General features: G+C 41.9%; 1 protein-coding gene across 3 annotated transcripts in view; it reads left to right on the forward strand.

The window, feature by feature from the left end:
• lmx1bb (LIM homeobox transcription factor 1, beta b) overlaps positions 1 to 14,217 on the forward strand; it is a 58,500-nt gene extending 44,283 nt beyond the window's left edge. For all 3 annotated transcript variants that reach the window (XM_038702857.1, XM_038702858.1, XM_038702859.1), the window contains 6 exons: positions 7,297 to 7,529; positions 9,465 to 9,640; positions 10,166 to 10,243; positions 10,615 to 10,681; positions 11,763 to 11,927; positions 13,014 to 14,217. In XM_038702857.1, the coding sequence (XP_038558785.1) occupies positions 7,297 to 7,529; positions 9,465 to 9,640; positions 10,166 to 10,243; positions 10,615 to 10,681; positions 11,763 to 11,927; positions 13,014 to 13,171 (877 nt within the window). In that variant the 3' untranslated portion in view covers positions 13,172 to 14,217. The remainder of the gene's footprint in view (positions 1 to 7,296; positions 7,530 to 9,464; positions 9,641 to 10,165; positions 10,244 to 10,614; positions 10,682 to 11,762; positions 11,928 to 13,013) is intronic.
• Positions 14,218 to 15,531: the final 1,314 nt, after the last annotated feature.

A 15,531-nucleotide genomic window follows, 5' to 3' on the forward strand; every position in this document is an offset into this window, starting at 1 on the left:
CGAGCCCTTAATGGCAGGCTCTGCTCCACCTCACGCAGATTAGCTTGGAAGGAGCATTCAAACAGAGACCCAGCGATGGAATTATATAGAATATATAAAATGTGCACAGATGATTTTAGAGGTGGTTTTTAATGGGAGCTACCCAGGGATTCTCTGTTCGGTTCCAGGCATCTTGCTTTGAGAGGGACCGCGCTGTAAACATGTCACATCTCCAGCGGTGATGGCCCTTACATACTGCTTCACTTACCAGAGTGAGAAAAGGCAGAGCACAGCACTTCATAACAGCCTTAATTCACAGTCTTTTAATTTATTTGTATAAGGATCAACTCCACTTTGAGAACAGGTAAAAAGTAATCAGGGGGGAAAAAGCCAAAATGCAGAAAAACACACATCTTTGCAGTCATCATTTCTCCACTGGTGCTGTTGCTCAGAGTATTGTTTGTTCTGAGCTCTAAAAACTGGGCCTAAATGCGATGTTGCACTCATTTTACATACTCAGGAACACCAGCTGTCCAAACAGCATCATGTGTGCCTGTCTGCTTACTCTTGAATTTAGATGTGTACTTAGCCTCCTCTGCTGCCCAATACACTGTCCTTTTCACTCCATGAGCTTTGTTCTACCTGTGTGGCTGGGGAGGATTATTTCCATGCTTTTTTCCTAGTGACTCATTAGCAGATACATGTGAAAGAGAAGCATTAGGTCGCTTGATGCTGCAAGACAATTCTCAGCATACCGCTGTTGCTTTTGGAGCTTTGTAGGAACACGCAGTATTAACTGTATGTGGCGTCACGTGCAGCCTTATCACTTATATCTCATATAGTTTGACACAAACAAGTAGACTAATTATGCAACATAAATGCACACTATTGGCATGTTTTATGGGCTCTTGCAGTTAGAATACTCATGAATGGCTCCTCCTCTCCAAACTGTATTTCAAGCATTGAGTAATCTGTGAAACACACAGCCCTTGGAATGAGATCATTTGAATAACGACTTAAGGGTTAGGATTTCTTTGTGCAGCTGTGCAGTATAGCGTTATGTACAGATATGCCTGGGATGTCTGTCTGGCCAGGGACTCGTCTGAGGAGCCACACATTCCAGCACATAGGAGCTCACGCTGCCATAGAAATAAAGTGGCCATATTTATTTTCACAATAGCAGACGTGTGGGATAGATGATCCTGGAAACACTTCGCTCCAGACTAACTGTAACCGGTGTCTTTTTACAGATTCACTATAGTTCTGTTCAGCAGCTATTACTAACTGTGTTCCCTCTGAGATGTAGGGCAGGTGCATATGCATACACTAACACATCGAACACGTCTCCGCTATTATCTTTGCTATGCCAAGTGCAATCAGCTTGTCTCATTCCTCCCCTGTGAGCTCGCAGGCAGTTGGTGCTGTGCTTCAGTGCGGGGAACAAGCAAACCCTGTGGCCAGAACTGTGTGATGAAGAAGGCACCTTTGGGCCATTAGTGGTGTACACGTCTCCCGTTAATGTGTTTTACTTTTACCTGCTGGGAGTTTAATTAAAAAACAAAGAGCCTCAATTTAAAGGCCATTATTATGCTAATGTAGTAAGCACGGGATGGTGATTAAGCAGCTTTTAGAGCTGACTGGAGCTGGCCCTTGGGATCAGAAGGATGGCACTTTTTATTTGGCTTCATTACTCCCCATGAATCTATGCTCCAAAGAGAAATGCTGATACTATGAAACAAGGTCAGCTACTGAGATCGTTTATGGAGACAGCAATATCTGTCCCACTTTTTTGTACTGTGCTACTCATGAAAGTTACTTTTAACCTCCTGCTCATAGAGAAAGAATGGGAATCAGTATATGCTTTTATTTACATGTGCACAACCACTGTGTTAAAGGAAAACTTTCTTTTGGAATCTGCTTTTATCGTCTGTCCCTCTGCAAGCAATCAAACACTTGTATTAGCTCAATTCGTGTTGCTATTTTTACACCAGTGCAGTCAGCATCTAGTGTGTGCTACATCTAGAGGACAACAGGACCATACATAACAAAGTAATTTTCATGATGTTGAGTCAAAGTTGAAAAGGTTTGCCTTCAACATCTGGGCATCAAATGTTTTTCTCTTTAGCTGAAGCCCTTGATACAGTTACTAAGAACCAATTTTCAAATGTCTCACGAGGAGCGGAGAAGTGTCTTGTTGAGACGGAAATGTTTGTTGTCTTTCCAGACGAGTTATCCGTTAATTTTGGCTAATATATGGTTAAAATATTTAAAGCAATAGTTTGACAAAAATGCTTTCTTGCCGTGAGTTAGCTGAGAAGATCAATACCACCCTTATATCTGTTACGATAAATATAAGGCTACATCCAGCGGCCAGTTAGCTTAGCATTAAGAATGGAAGCAAAGAAACAGTCCTGTCTAACCGGGTTATTATCAGACTAGTTCTGGTTATTTAGTTAGTTTTAGAGGTGATGGTAGAGTAGAAATAAGGAAGAAAGCAAATAAGCATATTTCCTATAATGTTGAACTGTTTCTTGCATTTTTTTTACACAACTGTTTCACGCTGTATTCTGTCTCGTCCTATGCTAAGGTAATCTAGCATTTATTTTACATATTACATATTTAGTCGATGGATATGACAGTGGTATCCATCTTATCATCTAATAGTTCCCTAAATTTTTTACTAATTTATTAAGTCTCATATCTGTTTTGAAAGCAAAGAAACCTTCAAATATCCTGTTCCTCTATGCTTACCTGCTGAGAAAAGACTGATACGAGATCTTGCCGCTAAATCAGAAAATATCGAGCGTGCATGTTTGACCGATTGCTCCACATGCCCTTCGTCCGGCCCAGAGGCCCTTGTCTGACCTGCCTCCCGGGCCTCATCTCTCACCTCGGCAATGATTGGCATGGCCACAGGTTTCCTGCTCAAACATGAGAGCCCATCTTCAAAGTAATAGCTTACAGCTGCTGCCTGGATAATCCTCATCCCCTCTGTCTTTGAAGGGATGCGGTGACATAATAGCCCAGGCTATTCTTCCCTAAATTGTTATGGTGTTTCTCCGAGTGTTGTTCAATAGCAAAAGGGGAGTAGGTGAGACTGTTGCACGTGTTGCTAAATGTAGCATGATTATCAAGCGCCATAAGCAGCTCCATACTCTCCTCCCTCCCCCTCTTCTCTCTTATTCTTCTGGGTTTCTTTTATCCTGCCCAGTCCTCCTGATGCTTATCACTGCGGCAGAAGCATTAAAAGTAATGTCTGTAGAAGGGAAATCATTGGCAACATGTGGTGAGAGCTTAAGATGTTGTCACACTTTAAGTTGCCCATAATCTGTTCAAAGGGAGAGTGCATAGTTCTCCAAAGTGCCTGGAAAAGGGGAGAAGAGGAAGAGCAGCAGAGAGGCCGAAGTCTCTCAGCTGCACTTGGCCCGGCTGAAGTGTTCATCAGACAAAATAACTGTCGGTCCCTGTTGGCTTTTGTCTTCTTCATAATACAATTTTTTGTTCTTGTCAGTGTTTTTTTTTTTTTTTTTGCATTTGCTAAAAGCACAGCTTGTAGTATTACAAGTCTCAACTGCGTGATAATCTGTCACAGTGAGGAGGAGGAAACCATAGATAACGTAAGAAAGAACAGACAGGGGATTACAGGTATGTGGACACAGGATTAAAAAGAGGGACGTAATGATTCCTCTGGGAGAGAGCTATGTGCTGAGATGGGCTCTTTTTTTTCATTTATGAGTCCAGTTCTGGGGAGGACTGGGTAAATATTGACAGTTCTCTCTGGTTGAGATGCGGCCATTGATCCACACAGGAGGGTCTCATCGCTTGATCTGTGCGCTCAGGTGTGGGAGGAGGCAAGGCAAGAGCTGAGACGTGGGTTGTCATGCTGGTGGTCTTCTTTGTGGTGTCTTTTAAACACAGACTAGCTTAAGGGTGCTGATCAGCCTGCCTCTGCAACACCAGGAGTCATGTTACCTAAGCAGCTGAATGTCCACAAAGTGGATTTTAGGTGAATACAAGTCTTAGTGGGATGGGTCGCTGGGATCAAGTAGAGGCAGAACGTGGTAAATGATCACCTAAAATCACTTTAAGTCTGATTCCAGTCACACCTACAGCACTTTGATATCTTTAATATCCCAGTAGAGCTTTACACAGAGCTGTGAAGTCTCCTTTTCCGCTAACGTTATCAACAGCACCTGTTGATCAGTTTTTCTATATATAAAATTATCATTTACATCTTCTCCTCTGTCTCCCGTTGGCAGGCTGGCCCACTGGCCTGGTCCTCAAACCACTAATCAGGTAATGTTGGGGAGGTTGAATGGCGTGCCTCCCCCTGGTCAACCTTCACTGCTCACACAGCGGTGTTGTTTTAAAGAGCATTCTTTAGCAGCTGAACTTGGAAAGGTATTAAAGTGGGATTAGGCTCCTCCACAATCCACTGCTTGTGTCATTCAGGGAGTTTGTGTTCTCCTCTCCCCACTGCCACCTCCCCACTCCTCCTCTGTTTGATTGTGGCTAGCCGCAGGAGTGGGACTGACTGTGCCTTTCAAAGGAGAGGGGTAGGGTTAAATCCCTAGTCCACTGCTCCCTGCTAATTCTCCTTGTTCCTTAGAGAAGGATTTACTTCTGCTGCCAGCTTCTCAAAGGCCTTCTCTGCCCATCCGAAAAGTCGCCGTTGCCTTCCTGTGGAGGTGTGGTTGCCATAGAAGGGGCGTCATGCGTGGCTATTCCATCTGAACCCCACTGAGAATGGGGACCAGGGACTGAAAACAGGCAAAAAGTCCGGATTAGACCTGAGGACAAAGCAGGACAGGAAGATTCCAGAAGGGACGAATAGGAATTACAGCAGCAAAAATAATGCAAAGTGACAGAGAGGGGAAATAGAAAAATAATGGCTTACAAGATTAGACTCGGCGAGGAGAAAGAAGAAAGGAAAGAGGGCTGAATGAGAATGTTTTCATCTAGATGAGAAGATTTGAGAGAGCGGTCGTAAGTGAATGCAGAGTCCTGGACGTATCAAAACCGTGCTAACAAGTCATTTCCTCAACTTCTTGCTCTCTTTCTTAGCCTAAGCCGGCAATCATTAGCTAAACATTAGAGTTAGAGCTGGGAACTTGTCTTGACAGATTCATCACCTCTGTTCCCCTGATCCCTGCATGTAGCACGCTAATCCCTCTGAAAAGTAGAAACAAGGCCCTGAATATTCAGTTTATCTTTACATGAGTGTGTCGTCGTAAGATTTTCTTTAAAAAAAATCTTTTTTATTAGCACTGTTATTAGTGCCATTCATTTTTTAGTTGTTGTTGTTTGTTTGTTTGTTTGTTTGTTTGGTGGGTTTTTCGCATCAAAAAGTTTTGTTTAGAAGATAGATCCAGGTTGGCAGGTCACTTAAACTAGAACCCTGCTTGTTTGAGAAACATGCCAAAAGTTCTTTTTCAAGGGATTATCCTTGAGGTTTTTCCATAGTTGAATAATAATCTTCTTAACTTATTGTAATAAATGAAAGATTAAAGGATTTCATGAACCCTGTGAGTGCCAGATTCTGATATCTCTGTTGTTTTGCTGCTGCATGATGGTTAAAAAGAAAATGAGTCTTTATAACTGCCGTTTTCTGTGCCAGATACAGGTAGCGATTTTGATCGTTATGGATGAAACCAGTACAATAACCTGTCAATTGATGAATATAATTAAGATAATACAACATTTAGCTCTGCTGATGCTGATCTGAGAAGTGAAGCAATTATTTTACAAAGCTGAAAAGATAACAACTCATCTTCTTTTCAGCATGCATACAGCTGCTCATACACATGCACTTACACGTGTGAACACATGCGCACACACACACACCATATCAGTACTCAATCAGCACCTATAACAACATTACCATAACAAAACCATCCTTTGGTTTCCCTCCACTCATATTTACACATTATATTCATCACTATCGCTCATCCCTGTCCCGAACCAGCAGATGATGTCAATTGCTCATCTTACTGCCTCTCTGCCTTGCACAATGAAATAGATGTTCACCACAAATAGATAGGCGGTTGCCAGCTGTCTTCCAGACCAGGGCAAACAAAGAGGCCACTAATAAATCCAGCTTTACGGCTGGACAAGATCAACCACACTCCCGGCCTTCTTACTCCATTTAATGTGGCTTCTTCTGAACAACACAGAACAAATTAAATGCCTCTCAGTCACCAATAAAACAATGCAAACATCTTCCTGAAAGGATATAAGAGAAGATGGAGGCAGGGTTGCGCCATTGAGGTATGATATTAGACAGTAAGATGAAATATGAACAGACTAGAGGGCAGCCCAGTAGTCAGCAATGAATCATGGTCTCTGATATGGTATCAGATGCATATAGAGTATGGTGGATATGAAAGAAATGTGTAAATTGTCAGCAAAGGCTTGATTGCGATCATCAGGATTCAGTGATCACTGCCCTAGAAAATGATCCAGCCTCTTTGTTAGATTTGTGAGGCGGTTTGGGTGCCCATGACTGAGCTCACTTGGAATGATGCGGGGCTGGGCACACCCCAGAAATTTTAACAGATGAGCTGCTGCCAAAAGGAGTCACCTCCTCGGCTGCCCACAGGATCAGCAAGCCAACTTGACTCTTAATCAAAAACCCTTGATGGGCAATTCAAGAAAAGGCTATGGGACAAAACACACGCCTCACCAAAGAAAAGCAGTTTAAGTGATACTATGTAAATTTTACTGAAAAGCAGACACTGTAACCACTAATGACAATTAAAAGATAACGGTAAAACATAGTAGCACAAGAAACGAAGAGTTGCATATTAGCCACCAGCTACTGGTTATGCCAAAACAAGAAAGGTTGTATCAACAACTGCTGGAGCGTATTTAATTGATGAATGATTATACTACTTTTCATTTCTTAGAAGTGAATAGTCTCACTTCAAAGCAACCTTCTGTAGCTTTTTGCCGAACAGCTGCCAATGTGGCCACAAGTGGTAATTGTAGGGTTATGAAAAATGCTTAAAGGTAGTGTAAAAGTAATCGAAGTAGCAAAGAAGTCTGTGAGCTACCCCAATAATGTCATTGCAGCATTATCTCTAAAAAAGTTTGCTAACATTGGCTTATATAAGCCACCATAAGCTACTGGTCATACCAGACCAAGCAAGGCTGTAGCAGCAAAACCACTGAGTGTATTGAACTGAGCAATTGTGCATTTTATTTCTTATGGTTTTAACTTTTCATATATCAAATAATTATGGCTCCATTTCTTTTTTTTCAGAAGTTACAGTATTGCTTTAAAAAAAAAAAAAATTTCCTCTGTGTGTTCTTCTGTAGATTGTTTGCGACCAAGTGCAGCGGCTGCATGGAGAAGATAGCCCCCACAGAGTTTGTGATGCGTGCTCTGGAGTGCGTCTACCACCTGAACTGCTTCTGCTGCTGCGTGTGTGACCGGCAGCTGAGGAAGGGCGATGAGTTTGTCCTGAAGGAGGGTCAGCTGTTGTGCAAAATCGACTACGAGAGGGAGAAGGACTTACTCAGCTCGGTTAGCCCGGATGACTCAGACTCAGGTGAGCCCTCTGCACCCTCTCACACAAGGGTGAGAACAGCATGGTGGTGCTATCATCATATGGCACTAGGGTGTTGTATTCTGTATGCTCTGTTCCATCACAGTGGCAGCCAACATAGACATCGACCATAATGGATCCAAACTGAATCTGACTGGTTTTAGTGCTATGGAAGTGATATTAAAAGAAAAACAACTAATTTGTCCTTAAACTAGTTGCCAGATCATGTGCTGGGACATCTGAGGTTTTTCATAGATCTTGTATGCAGCCCAGGCAGTAAAAACTTCTAACATGGCTCCATCTGCAACTTTTCAATGGCTGATTTTGTAGCATTCTTATTCAAGAGAGGAGCATAGGTTTACGATACAGTAGGAAGTGGAAACAGGACGAAGCCAAGCCACCCTGTATTAATGGCTCTCCATGCGTGGGCAGGATCTGGTGCTGGAAAGAATTAAATCACTGTATCATGGTGAGTGACAGAGGGATTTGGGGCCTTTCTGCAGAAAGCCTGCTCCTCCGCTCTTATCAGCTCTTGTGTTCCTCGCCTATAGCTTCCACACACAATGAGGCATCTCGCCAAGCCTCACTGTTCACTACCATCTGGCTCACATTTAGACATGCACAAAAGCGGGGAATTTGTCAAATACATCTGTGCCTGTGTCAACTTTTGTCAACTTGTGGGAATATTTGCTCTACGTCTTCCTCGTTTGGTTGTGTCCCGACAATATCGCACAGGCATGTCTTTTGTGCAAGACTCCTCATTTCGACATGGAGAAAATGTTGACATGAACAGAGGTTAACCTCAGCATGTGGCAGATGAAATGTAGGTCTTCAGTGGAGAAATGTAGATACTTATCAGAGAACAGGAGACACTGAGGCATCATGTGTGCCTCTCCTTATAGCCACTAGGCCCCCAAATCATTAGTATTCATTAACAACACTGCTGCTTTTGATTTGGAAACACTTGTTTTCAGCCCCACATAGAAGGATAATCAGTGGGATTTTTTGTTAATTTTTTGTGTTATGTTTACGTAGCTTTGTGGCCTTTCTGGCAGGTGAAACTGAAATGAATCGGTCACTACAGGAGTGCTCCAGTGCTCACAGTGAATTAAATAACATATTTCATGAAATTGTTTTCTTTACCCCTAATAGAGGAGAAAGTTTACTATTGTTGTTACGCCTTTTCCAGTACAAAGACATTTATGATCATTACATTTTAGAATTACTGTTTTAGGTAATGAACTGTATTGAATATGTAGTTATTCTATGTAATAGCTGCAAACAGCAATCTGATTTTAATGTAAAAAATAAATAAACTAACAGGCATTTCCTTACAGAAATCTAATAAAACCTAATTATTATGTTTTAATGGCACATTGTAGGACAGAAGCATAAAAATTACACAGATTTTACAACCCAAAATTGTAATATCCTGCTGCTGTCAGTAAAAATCTAGCCATCCATATGAAAGCTGTCAATTTCTTATTTTAGGTCTGAAATAGAGATAAAAATGTGACTGTCTTGCTGTGTCACAGAAGATGCATTTCCCATATGTACTTGTGTTACCTTTTTCATGTTACACTTGATGTAGTATTCTTATCAGAGATTGATATAGTGTAAATCGAACAAAGCTGAGTGCAATAAATTACATGTGACGCAGTGTCCAGTTCAATGACAAATGTGCATTTTTCATTTTGCTCTCCAAGAGCCATAGACTTCTGTAACTCTAATCGTACATGTGGCCTTTTCCTTTCATAATAAATTGATAACAAAGTATCAAAAACACATGTGTCTCCTTTGATTGTGCACTTGTGGTGTGTGAATCTCCCGGAATATGGAAGAATGAAAATATATTTATCAGCAGACTGTCACTGACTAAAAGGGTGTAGTCAGTTCAAGCTTGTGCTGACAATACAGAACAAATTATTTTTTCTGCAGAGAAAAGTGACGATGAGGAGTTGGACATCAAGCCTGAGAAAGGCATAGGAGGCCAGGGGAAGGGGGATGATGCGAAGGATCCCAGGAGGCCCAAAAGACCTCGAACCATCCTGACCACTCAACAGAGAAGGGCCTTCAAGGCCTCCTTTGAGGTGTCCTCAAAACCCTGTAGAAAGGTAAGACAAAACATAAATAATCTGCTACGACAAAGTGAGGAGAATTTAAAAAGATTTTTTATATTCCCTGGTCTGCATTTGGAGTAAAATATATTTAGATGCCGACCACAAGCCCTACAGTAGTTTCACAAATAAAATTCTCAAATTAAAAAAAACCTCCCCCTCCTCAGAGCTGAGCTTTGAAGTGGCAAGCAGCTTTCTGGTCTGTGTTAACTGAGGCAGGCTGGTGTAACGCAGTCTGCCTGCACCAAATGTCATACTGAGATAGGAGAATTGCCTCCATGGCCAGGGCCTTAAATGAGGCACTGCACCCGGGCCAAGGCTTTGAAGAGGCAATAACCAAGAGGTCCAAAAAGACCACTGCATTCATCCAACGTTGCCTGAAATCAAAGTGAATCAAAGAGTCACTGTGCCTTTTGGGAAACATGGAAGATGTGTTATGGAGGCAAAGTATTTCCGTGTGCTTGTGAAGTTTGTGTTGTTTTCTTGCGGGATGCTGAAGGTCTTTTGTCTTGATGTTTTCAGGTGAGGGAGACGCTGGCTGCAGAGACAGGACTCAGTGTTCGTGTGGTGCAGGTGTGGTTTCAGAACCAGAGAGCCAAGGTGAGATCAGCTAACACGGGATGAATTCAGTTTCATGTCCGCATACAGCCTTGTTCCATCTTCGAGTCCAGCTAATAAATTACCACAACTATGTGTGTTAAACTTATCACTGCATTCCTTTCACAAATGTAAAAAAAAAAAAAAAAAGTCCAAGGAGTTGCAAATCTCGCTCACTCTTGCATTAAATGTCTACGCCCTCCTCTTTTCTGATTATTATCTTGTGAAACCCTTTGATTCTTGACAATGAAGTGCACTCAGATACTGAATTTGTGCAGTTCATTCGAGGGTGAACAGCGAGGAGCATCCTTTCTAAATTAAAGAGTGCATGTTAGTTTTGGGGGTCCCTCACAACTTTGACTCCTTCGTTTCAGATGAAGAAGTTGGCAAGAAGACAGCAGCAACAACAAGAACAACAGAATTCTCAGAGACTTGGCCAAGGTACGATACTGTACATACCCTGCGCACACAAAGGAAGCTCTTTCTATGGGAAATAGTTTTGTAGCTCTATATTCACACTTTTGTTTTTCACATTTTCAAAATTTTTAAAGCACCCTTTCGCGCAAAAATGTGTTCTCGCTTGGTTGTGTGAGCTTCACTGTGCAAGGTGAGGTAGTCTGAGACGTGTATGTGTGTTTTGTGACATCACAACTAGAACAGCTGGGTTTTTCAATGAGGATGAATGAGTAGTTTTTATTTTTTTGGTGGATACAAACGTATTAGAAACAAATTGTTATTTAAAGGAGAGACTTTTATGTGTAATTTTATGTCATACAACATGTAATGTTGACATCAACACTAAACAGCTAAACAGGAATATCATGGAAAACACTGAATCAGAAAATATTATCTTCTTTTCTTCTCCATGTTGTGTTGCAGTATTGTGAAATGTATTGTGAGGAAAAAGCTTGTCTGAGAAAAGAGTTGACAAATTTAATAATTACACTGAATTACAGATTGCAAATATGTCACTATATAAACAAGAACACTTTCAGATATTCTGTCAAGCTGCCAAACAAAATGAATGGCAGACGTCATTTTGCAAAGCCACTGCAAAAGAAAGTGCGGGGGGGTGGGCTCCAGTATTGAAGCCACAAGAGTTTTGTGTCCCTCTCACAAGTCAGTTTGCCAAGAGCAGTGTTTGTGAAGGGAGTTGTGGGAGAAGCCACAAGAAGGACTTTTTAAGGTTTCCATGGAAATACTAACAGACACAGGCAAGCAATCCAGGTATTTGGAAGATATTGTACCCCACAGGCACCAGACTCCCTTTATGTTTGTGAGTATTATATCAGTATTAGTTTTTTGTTCCGGCAGACTAAGAAAAGTGCAAAACAGAAACAAAGATTTAGGTGAGCTTGTGATCTAAAATGACTAGACCTGTATGGGAAACTACAAGGAAGTAGCGTGTCTATACTGTCAGTCCTGTCACCACCAGGGTTTTCCCCTATTCCCACCCTTCTGCATGCACCCATTGTATATGGATGCATTTACACAGTATATATTTGCTCTTATTTCCTTGCAGAGGTAGTAATGTCCAATCGGATGGAGGGGATGATGAACTCCTTCACACCGCTGGCTCCGCCGCAGCAGCAGCTGGTCGCCATGGATCAGAACGGTTACAGCACAGACCCGTTCCAACAGGGGCTCACCCCTCCACAGATGCCCGGGGACCACATGAACCCATATGGTGAGCATCCACCAACCCCACCCCCCACTCCCCAGCTCTTAACCAAAAAAAAAAAAAAAAACCACACTCCTGCTCTAAAAAAACATGCCTGTCCCTTGATCAACCTCATAGTTCCCCAGTGTGGGACATGTGTTCAAGGCACAGCTCCCCTGATTTAAGCCGCTCAAAGAGACGTACACTCAGCTTCTTCTCCTCCCACATGAGGTAACACAAGCGCGCTCATAAGCTATTGGTTTTGAAGTTCATTTTCAAATCTGTTTAATATGGATTTAATTCTCCGCCTCCAGTGGTAAAAGCATGTGGTCAGTCAGACAGCTTGAGATGAAGTGCAGTCCAAACAATGATCGAGGGTTGTGTGAGCTAATGAATCAGAATGAGAAAACAACAAGTCTCTGATTTCTGTGTGATACAGAGAAGAATTAAAATGCAAACAATGGGGGGGGGGGGGGGGGAGTCAATCAAGTGTTAGTCCACAGGATGTAACTGGAATAACACATTTCTAAGTGATGTCCTCAACAAGCCCCAGAGGGACCATTTCCTGAAGTTCATAACTTCCTTATAATTTGCCTCCATTTAGTTCTTCTCGGTAGTAAGAACCCAAATCCCCAGTCTCATCACTCTCCTTTGGTTTGGGGAAAAGAACAATATTGGCAAGGCGTTAAAAGATGTGTCTCAAATCACTGTCCCCGTTTTGTGCAACACTATCATTAAGATCCAGAGTGTAATAAAGTTAACTATTCCCTCCAGAGAAATAACATGTTGAGGTTTTATGAAAGGCGGAACCAGTTGCTATTAACCAGATCTTTTAGGAGGATGCCCCTTGTTTACATGCTCCCTCATAGACCACAATTGTCCCAGTGAGGGCAGCAAAAAGTGTGCTTTGATGATAACTAAAAAAACAGTCTTCCCAATTGTGATGACACACAACAGCAATTTCTCAAAGTGACTATTAGTAATTATAATTTCCCAACACTGCTATAAATCTCAAATACAAGATTGCACTGACTTCACAGTCAGAGTGGGTTTTTGAATGACGCCTCTGCCACCGAATGTTGACGGCTATCTCCGTGTTCTCTCTCTCTGCAGGTAATGATTCTGCATTCCATGACATAGACAGTGACACGTCTTTAACCAGCCTCAGTGACTGCTTCATGGCATCATCGGAAGTCAACTCCATGCAGGCCCGCGTGGGGAACCCCATTGACCGCCTCTACTCCATGCAGAACTCTTATTTTGCGTCATGAAAGAGAAGAGAGCAAAAAACATCAGCACAGAATAAACTGCCCATCTCAACCTAAAGCGCAATGACCAGGAGTTTCTACACTAACATGGACACGACAGAAGAAACACCTCCTTGCAGTAGCTCCTGGTTATGTGCTGAAGCTTACTCAAAGATAGTTAAACCACTTGTTGTAGGACAGTGAAGATTCCTGGGGGGAAAGACTTAAATATTGTTAGAGATTATTCGGTAGGATTGCTTATCTGTCACAGGAGATATTACTCTTTCTTTGTTCACTTAAAGAAAACAAGTAGATATTGAAGCCACTGATTTACACTCTCTCAAACCAAATAGCAGTGAATTTATACAGTGCATGATCGATTGTAAACTAAAACTTTTTGTAAGCCCCCCCCCCCCCCCCCCCCCCGGTGAAGATGTGGTGTTTGGACTGTTTCTTCTTTACACTACATGGATTTCCATGTTCACCGTTAGCATTTTGATCACTTTCAATAGATTTAGATATTGTGTTAATAGTAAATAGGTGCAGCATGTCTGCAAGAGTGACTGTACAGTTGTGTATGTATGAGAGTTTGTGGTGAGAAAGAATTGTTTAGAGGAGAAAAAAATGTGGAGAATTTGGTGGACAAGTAGGATCAGTGAAGTGTAAATACTCTCCCCAGGCAAATTGGATGTGCATGTTAAAAATGGAAAGCATTCTATTTATTTAACTATAACAGGCTCTTGAAGGTGCATATTAAAACTGAAAAAGCTTTATTTAAAAAGGAGAGCATTTTTTTTGTTGAGCAATTAGTGAGTTCATGAGTATCACAACTCATTTGTATGCCTTTTTAATATGAAGATTAACCCTTTTGTTTTGTTTTTTCTTCAGCCAAGCTGTAAATGAGCAATGTTGCTATTTATTTCGTACAGACCATAAACCTTTTGTTGTCATTGTCATATGTGCATTCTCAAAATGTTAAAGTTGCTAATTGACCAAAGTTGACTGGTTTGATGAATAAACAATGTCTTTCTCCTGATAACATTAAATAAATGCCATTCAGTGATCACTCACATGGTAACATGCACCTGCTTCAATGAACAGCCTTTAAAAAGTATTGTCAACTCGTTATGTCAGGATATTTTTTTCCATGTAAGCCATCAGCTGTACGTTGTGTTAAGTGCTACAGTAATGAGAAAAGGCTAACATGCTAACATTAGACGGTGAACACGTTTGACATGCCTGCTAAACATCCGCATGTTACCATTGTCGTGAGCATGTTAGCGTGCTGATGTTAGCATTTAGCTGAAGTACAGCCGCACAGAGGCGTTAAAGTGGGTGTAGACTCCATTGAAATTTGCAACTCAACTGTGAGCACAATCTGTTTACCAGGACGCTGAAGCAGAAACCTGTACATGTAGTGAATGTGAAGTCGGACAAAAGTTCAGGTGACATACCAATACAGCTGCACGACTAGAGTGCGAACCGCACCTATAACCTCAGGGCTTGTCGGGCGGCTGCTTGGAAGTACCATCTGGGTGCTCCTTCATCTCTCTGACAGATCCTTAATGTGGCCAAGCAAGCTTCCCACTGTCTGTTTAGTCATGTGACCACACCAATAAACGGCACATTTATGATGTTCTGTGTTACTATGACTCAATATATTCCTAATGTCATACTCATGACAGGGTTTAATAATCTTGGCTGGTATTCCTGAGCAGAAGCAGCACATGAAATTGTCAAATCTGTGAGGATTTAGAGCACGAGCGCTGTGCGGTATATCTCTACTATCAAGTCTTCAATCTGACAGCCAGGTGTTGGACTTGTTGGCAAGGTTACACTGCCATTCATCTTCACTTGTCAAACCAGTGGGCGAATATCCCCGGAAGCACCGCTGTGACATCATCTTATTCTGGAACCTGATTGGATGAGATTTGTTTGAGTATGCAAATAGTTGAGAAATGGATCAGATCCAACTGACATGAAAATAACTTTTTGGTTTTTTTCCTTCTGAGGTTGCTTTGTTTTAGATTTAAGAAATCTATGTCAAGTTGAACAGGAAACACTCTGTCCGTCACTCTGTATGTTGGGGTTTGTGTGTGTGTCTGTGTGTCTGTGTAACTAGACTTGTGAGGACAATGAACAGGTTTGTGGCAGGTTTCTATATGTGGATTAAAGTGTGAAAGACATGAAAGACAGAGTAAACAGACGTGACAAAGGCTTCCATTTACAGTAAACATGGATGGGGCTGCTACGCACACATTGTGTTTGCACGGGATAGTCAGTACAATTTATCTGAACCTCTCCCTTTTCACGGCAGGCCAGGTGAGCTTACAGGGAGGTGTCTAGGTGTAGAGGAGAACAGAAGGCCCTGACGCTGACATTGT

This window comes from Micropterus salmoides, unplaced genomic scaffold (assembly GCF_014851395.1).
Source record: "Micropterus salmoides isolate LMB-PRFRI ecotype aquatic unplaced genomic scaffold, ASM1485139v1 Ms_hic_scaffold_7, whole genome shotgun sequence".
NCBI lineage: Eukaryota > Metazoa > Chordata > Actinopteri > Centrarchiformes > Centrarchidae > Micropterus > Micropterus salmoides.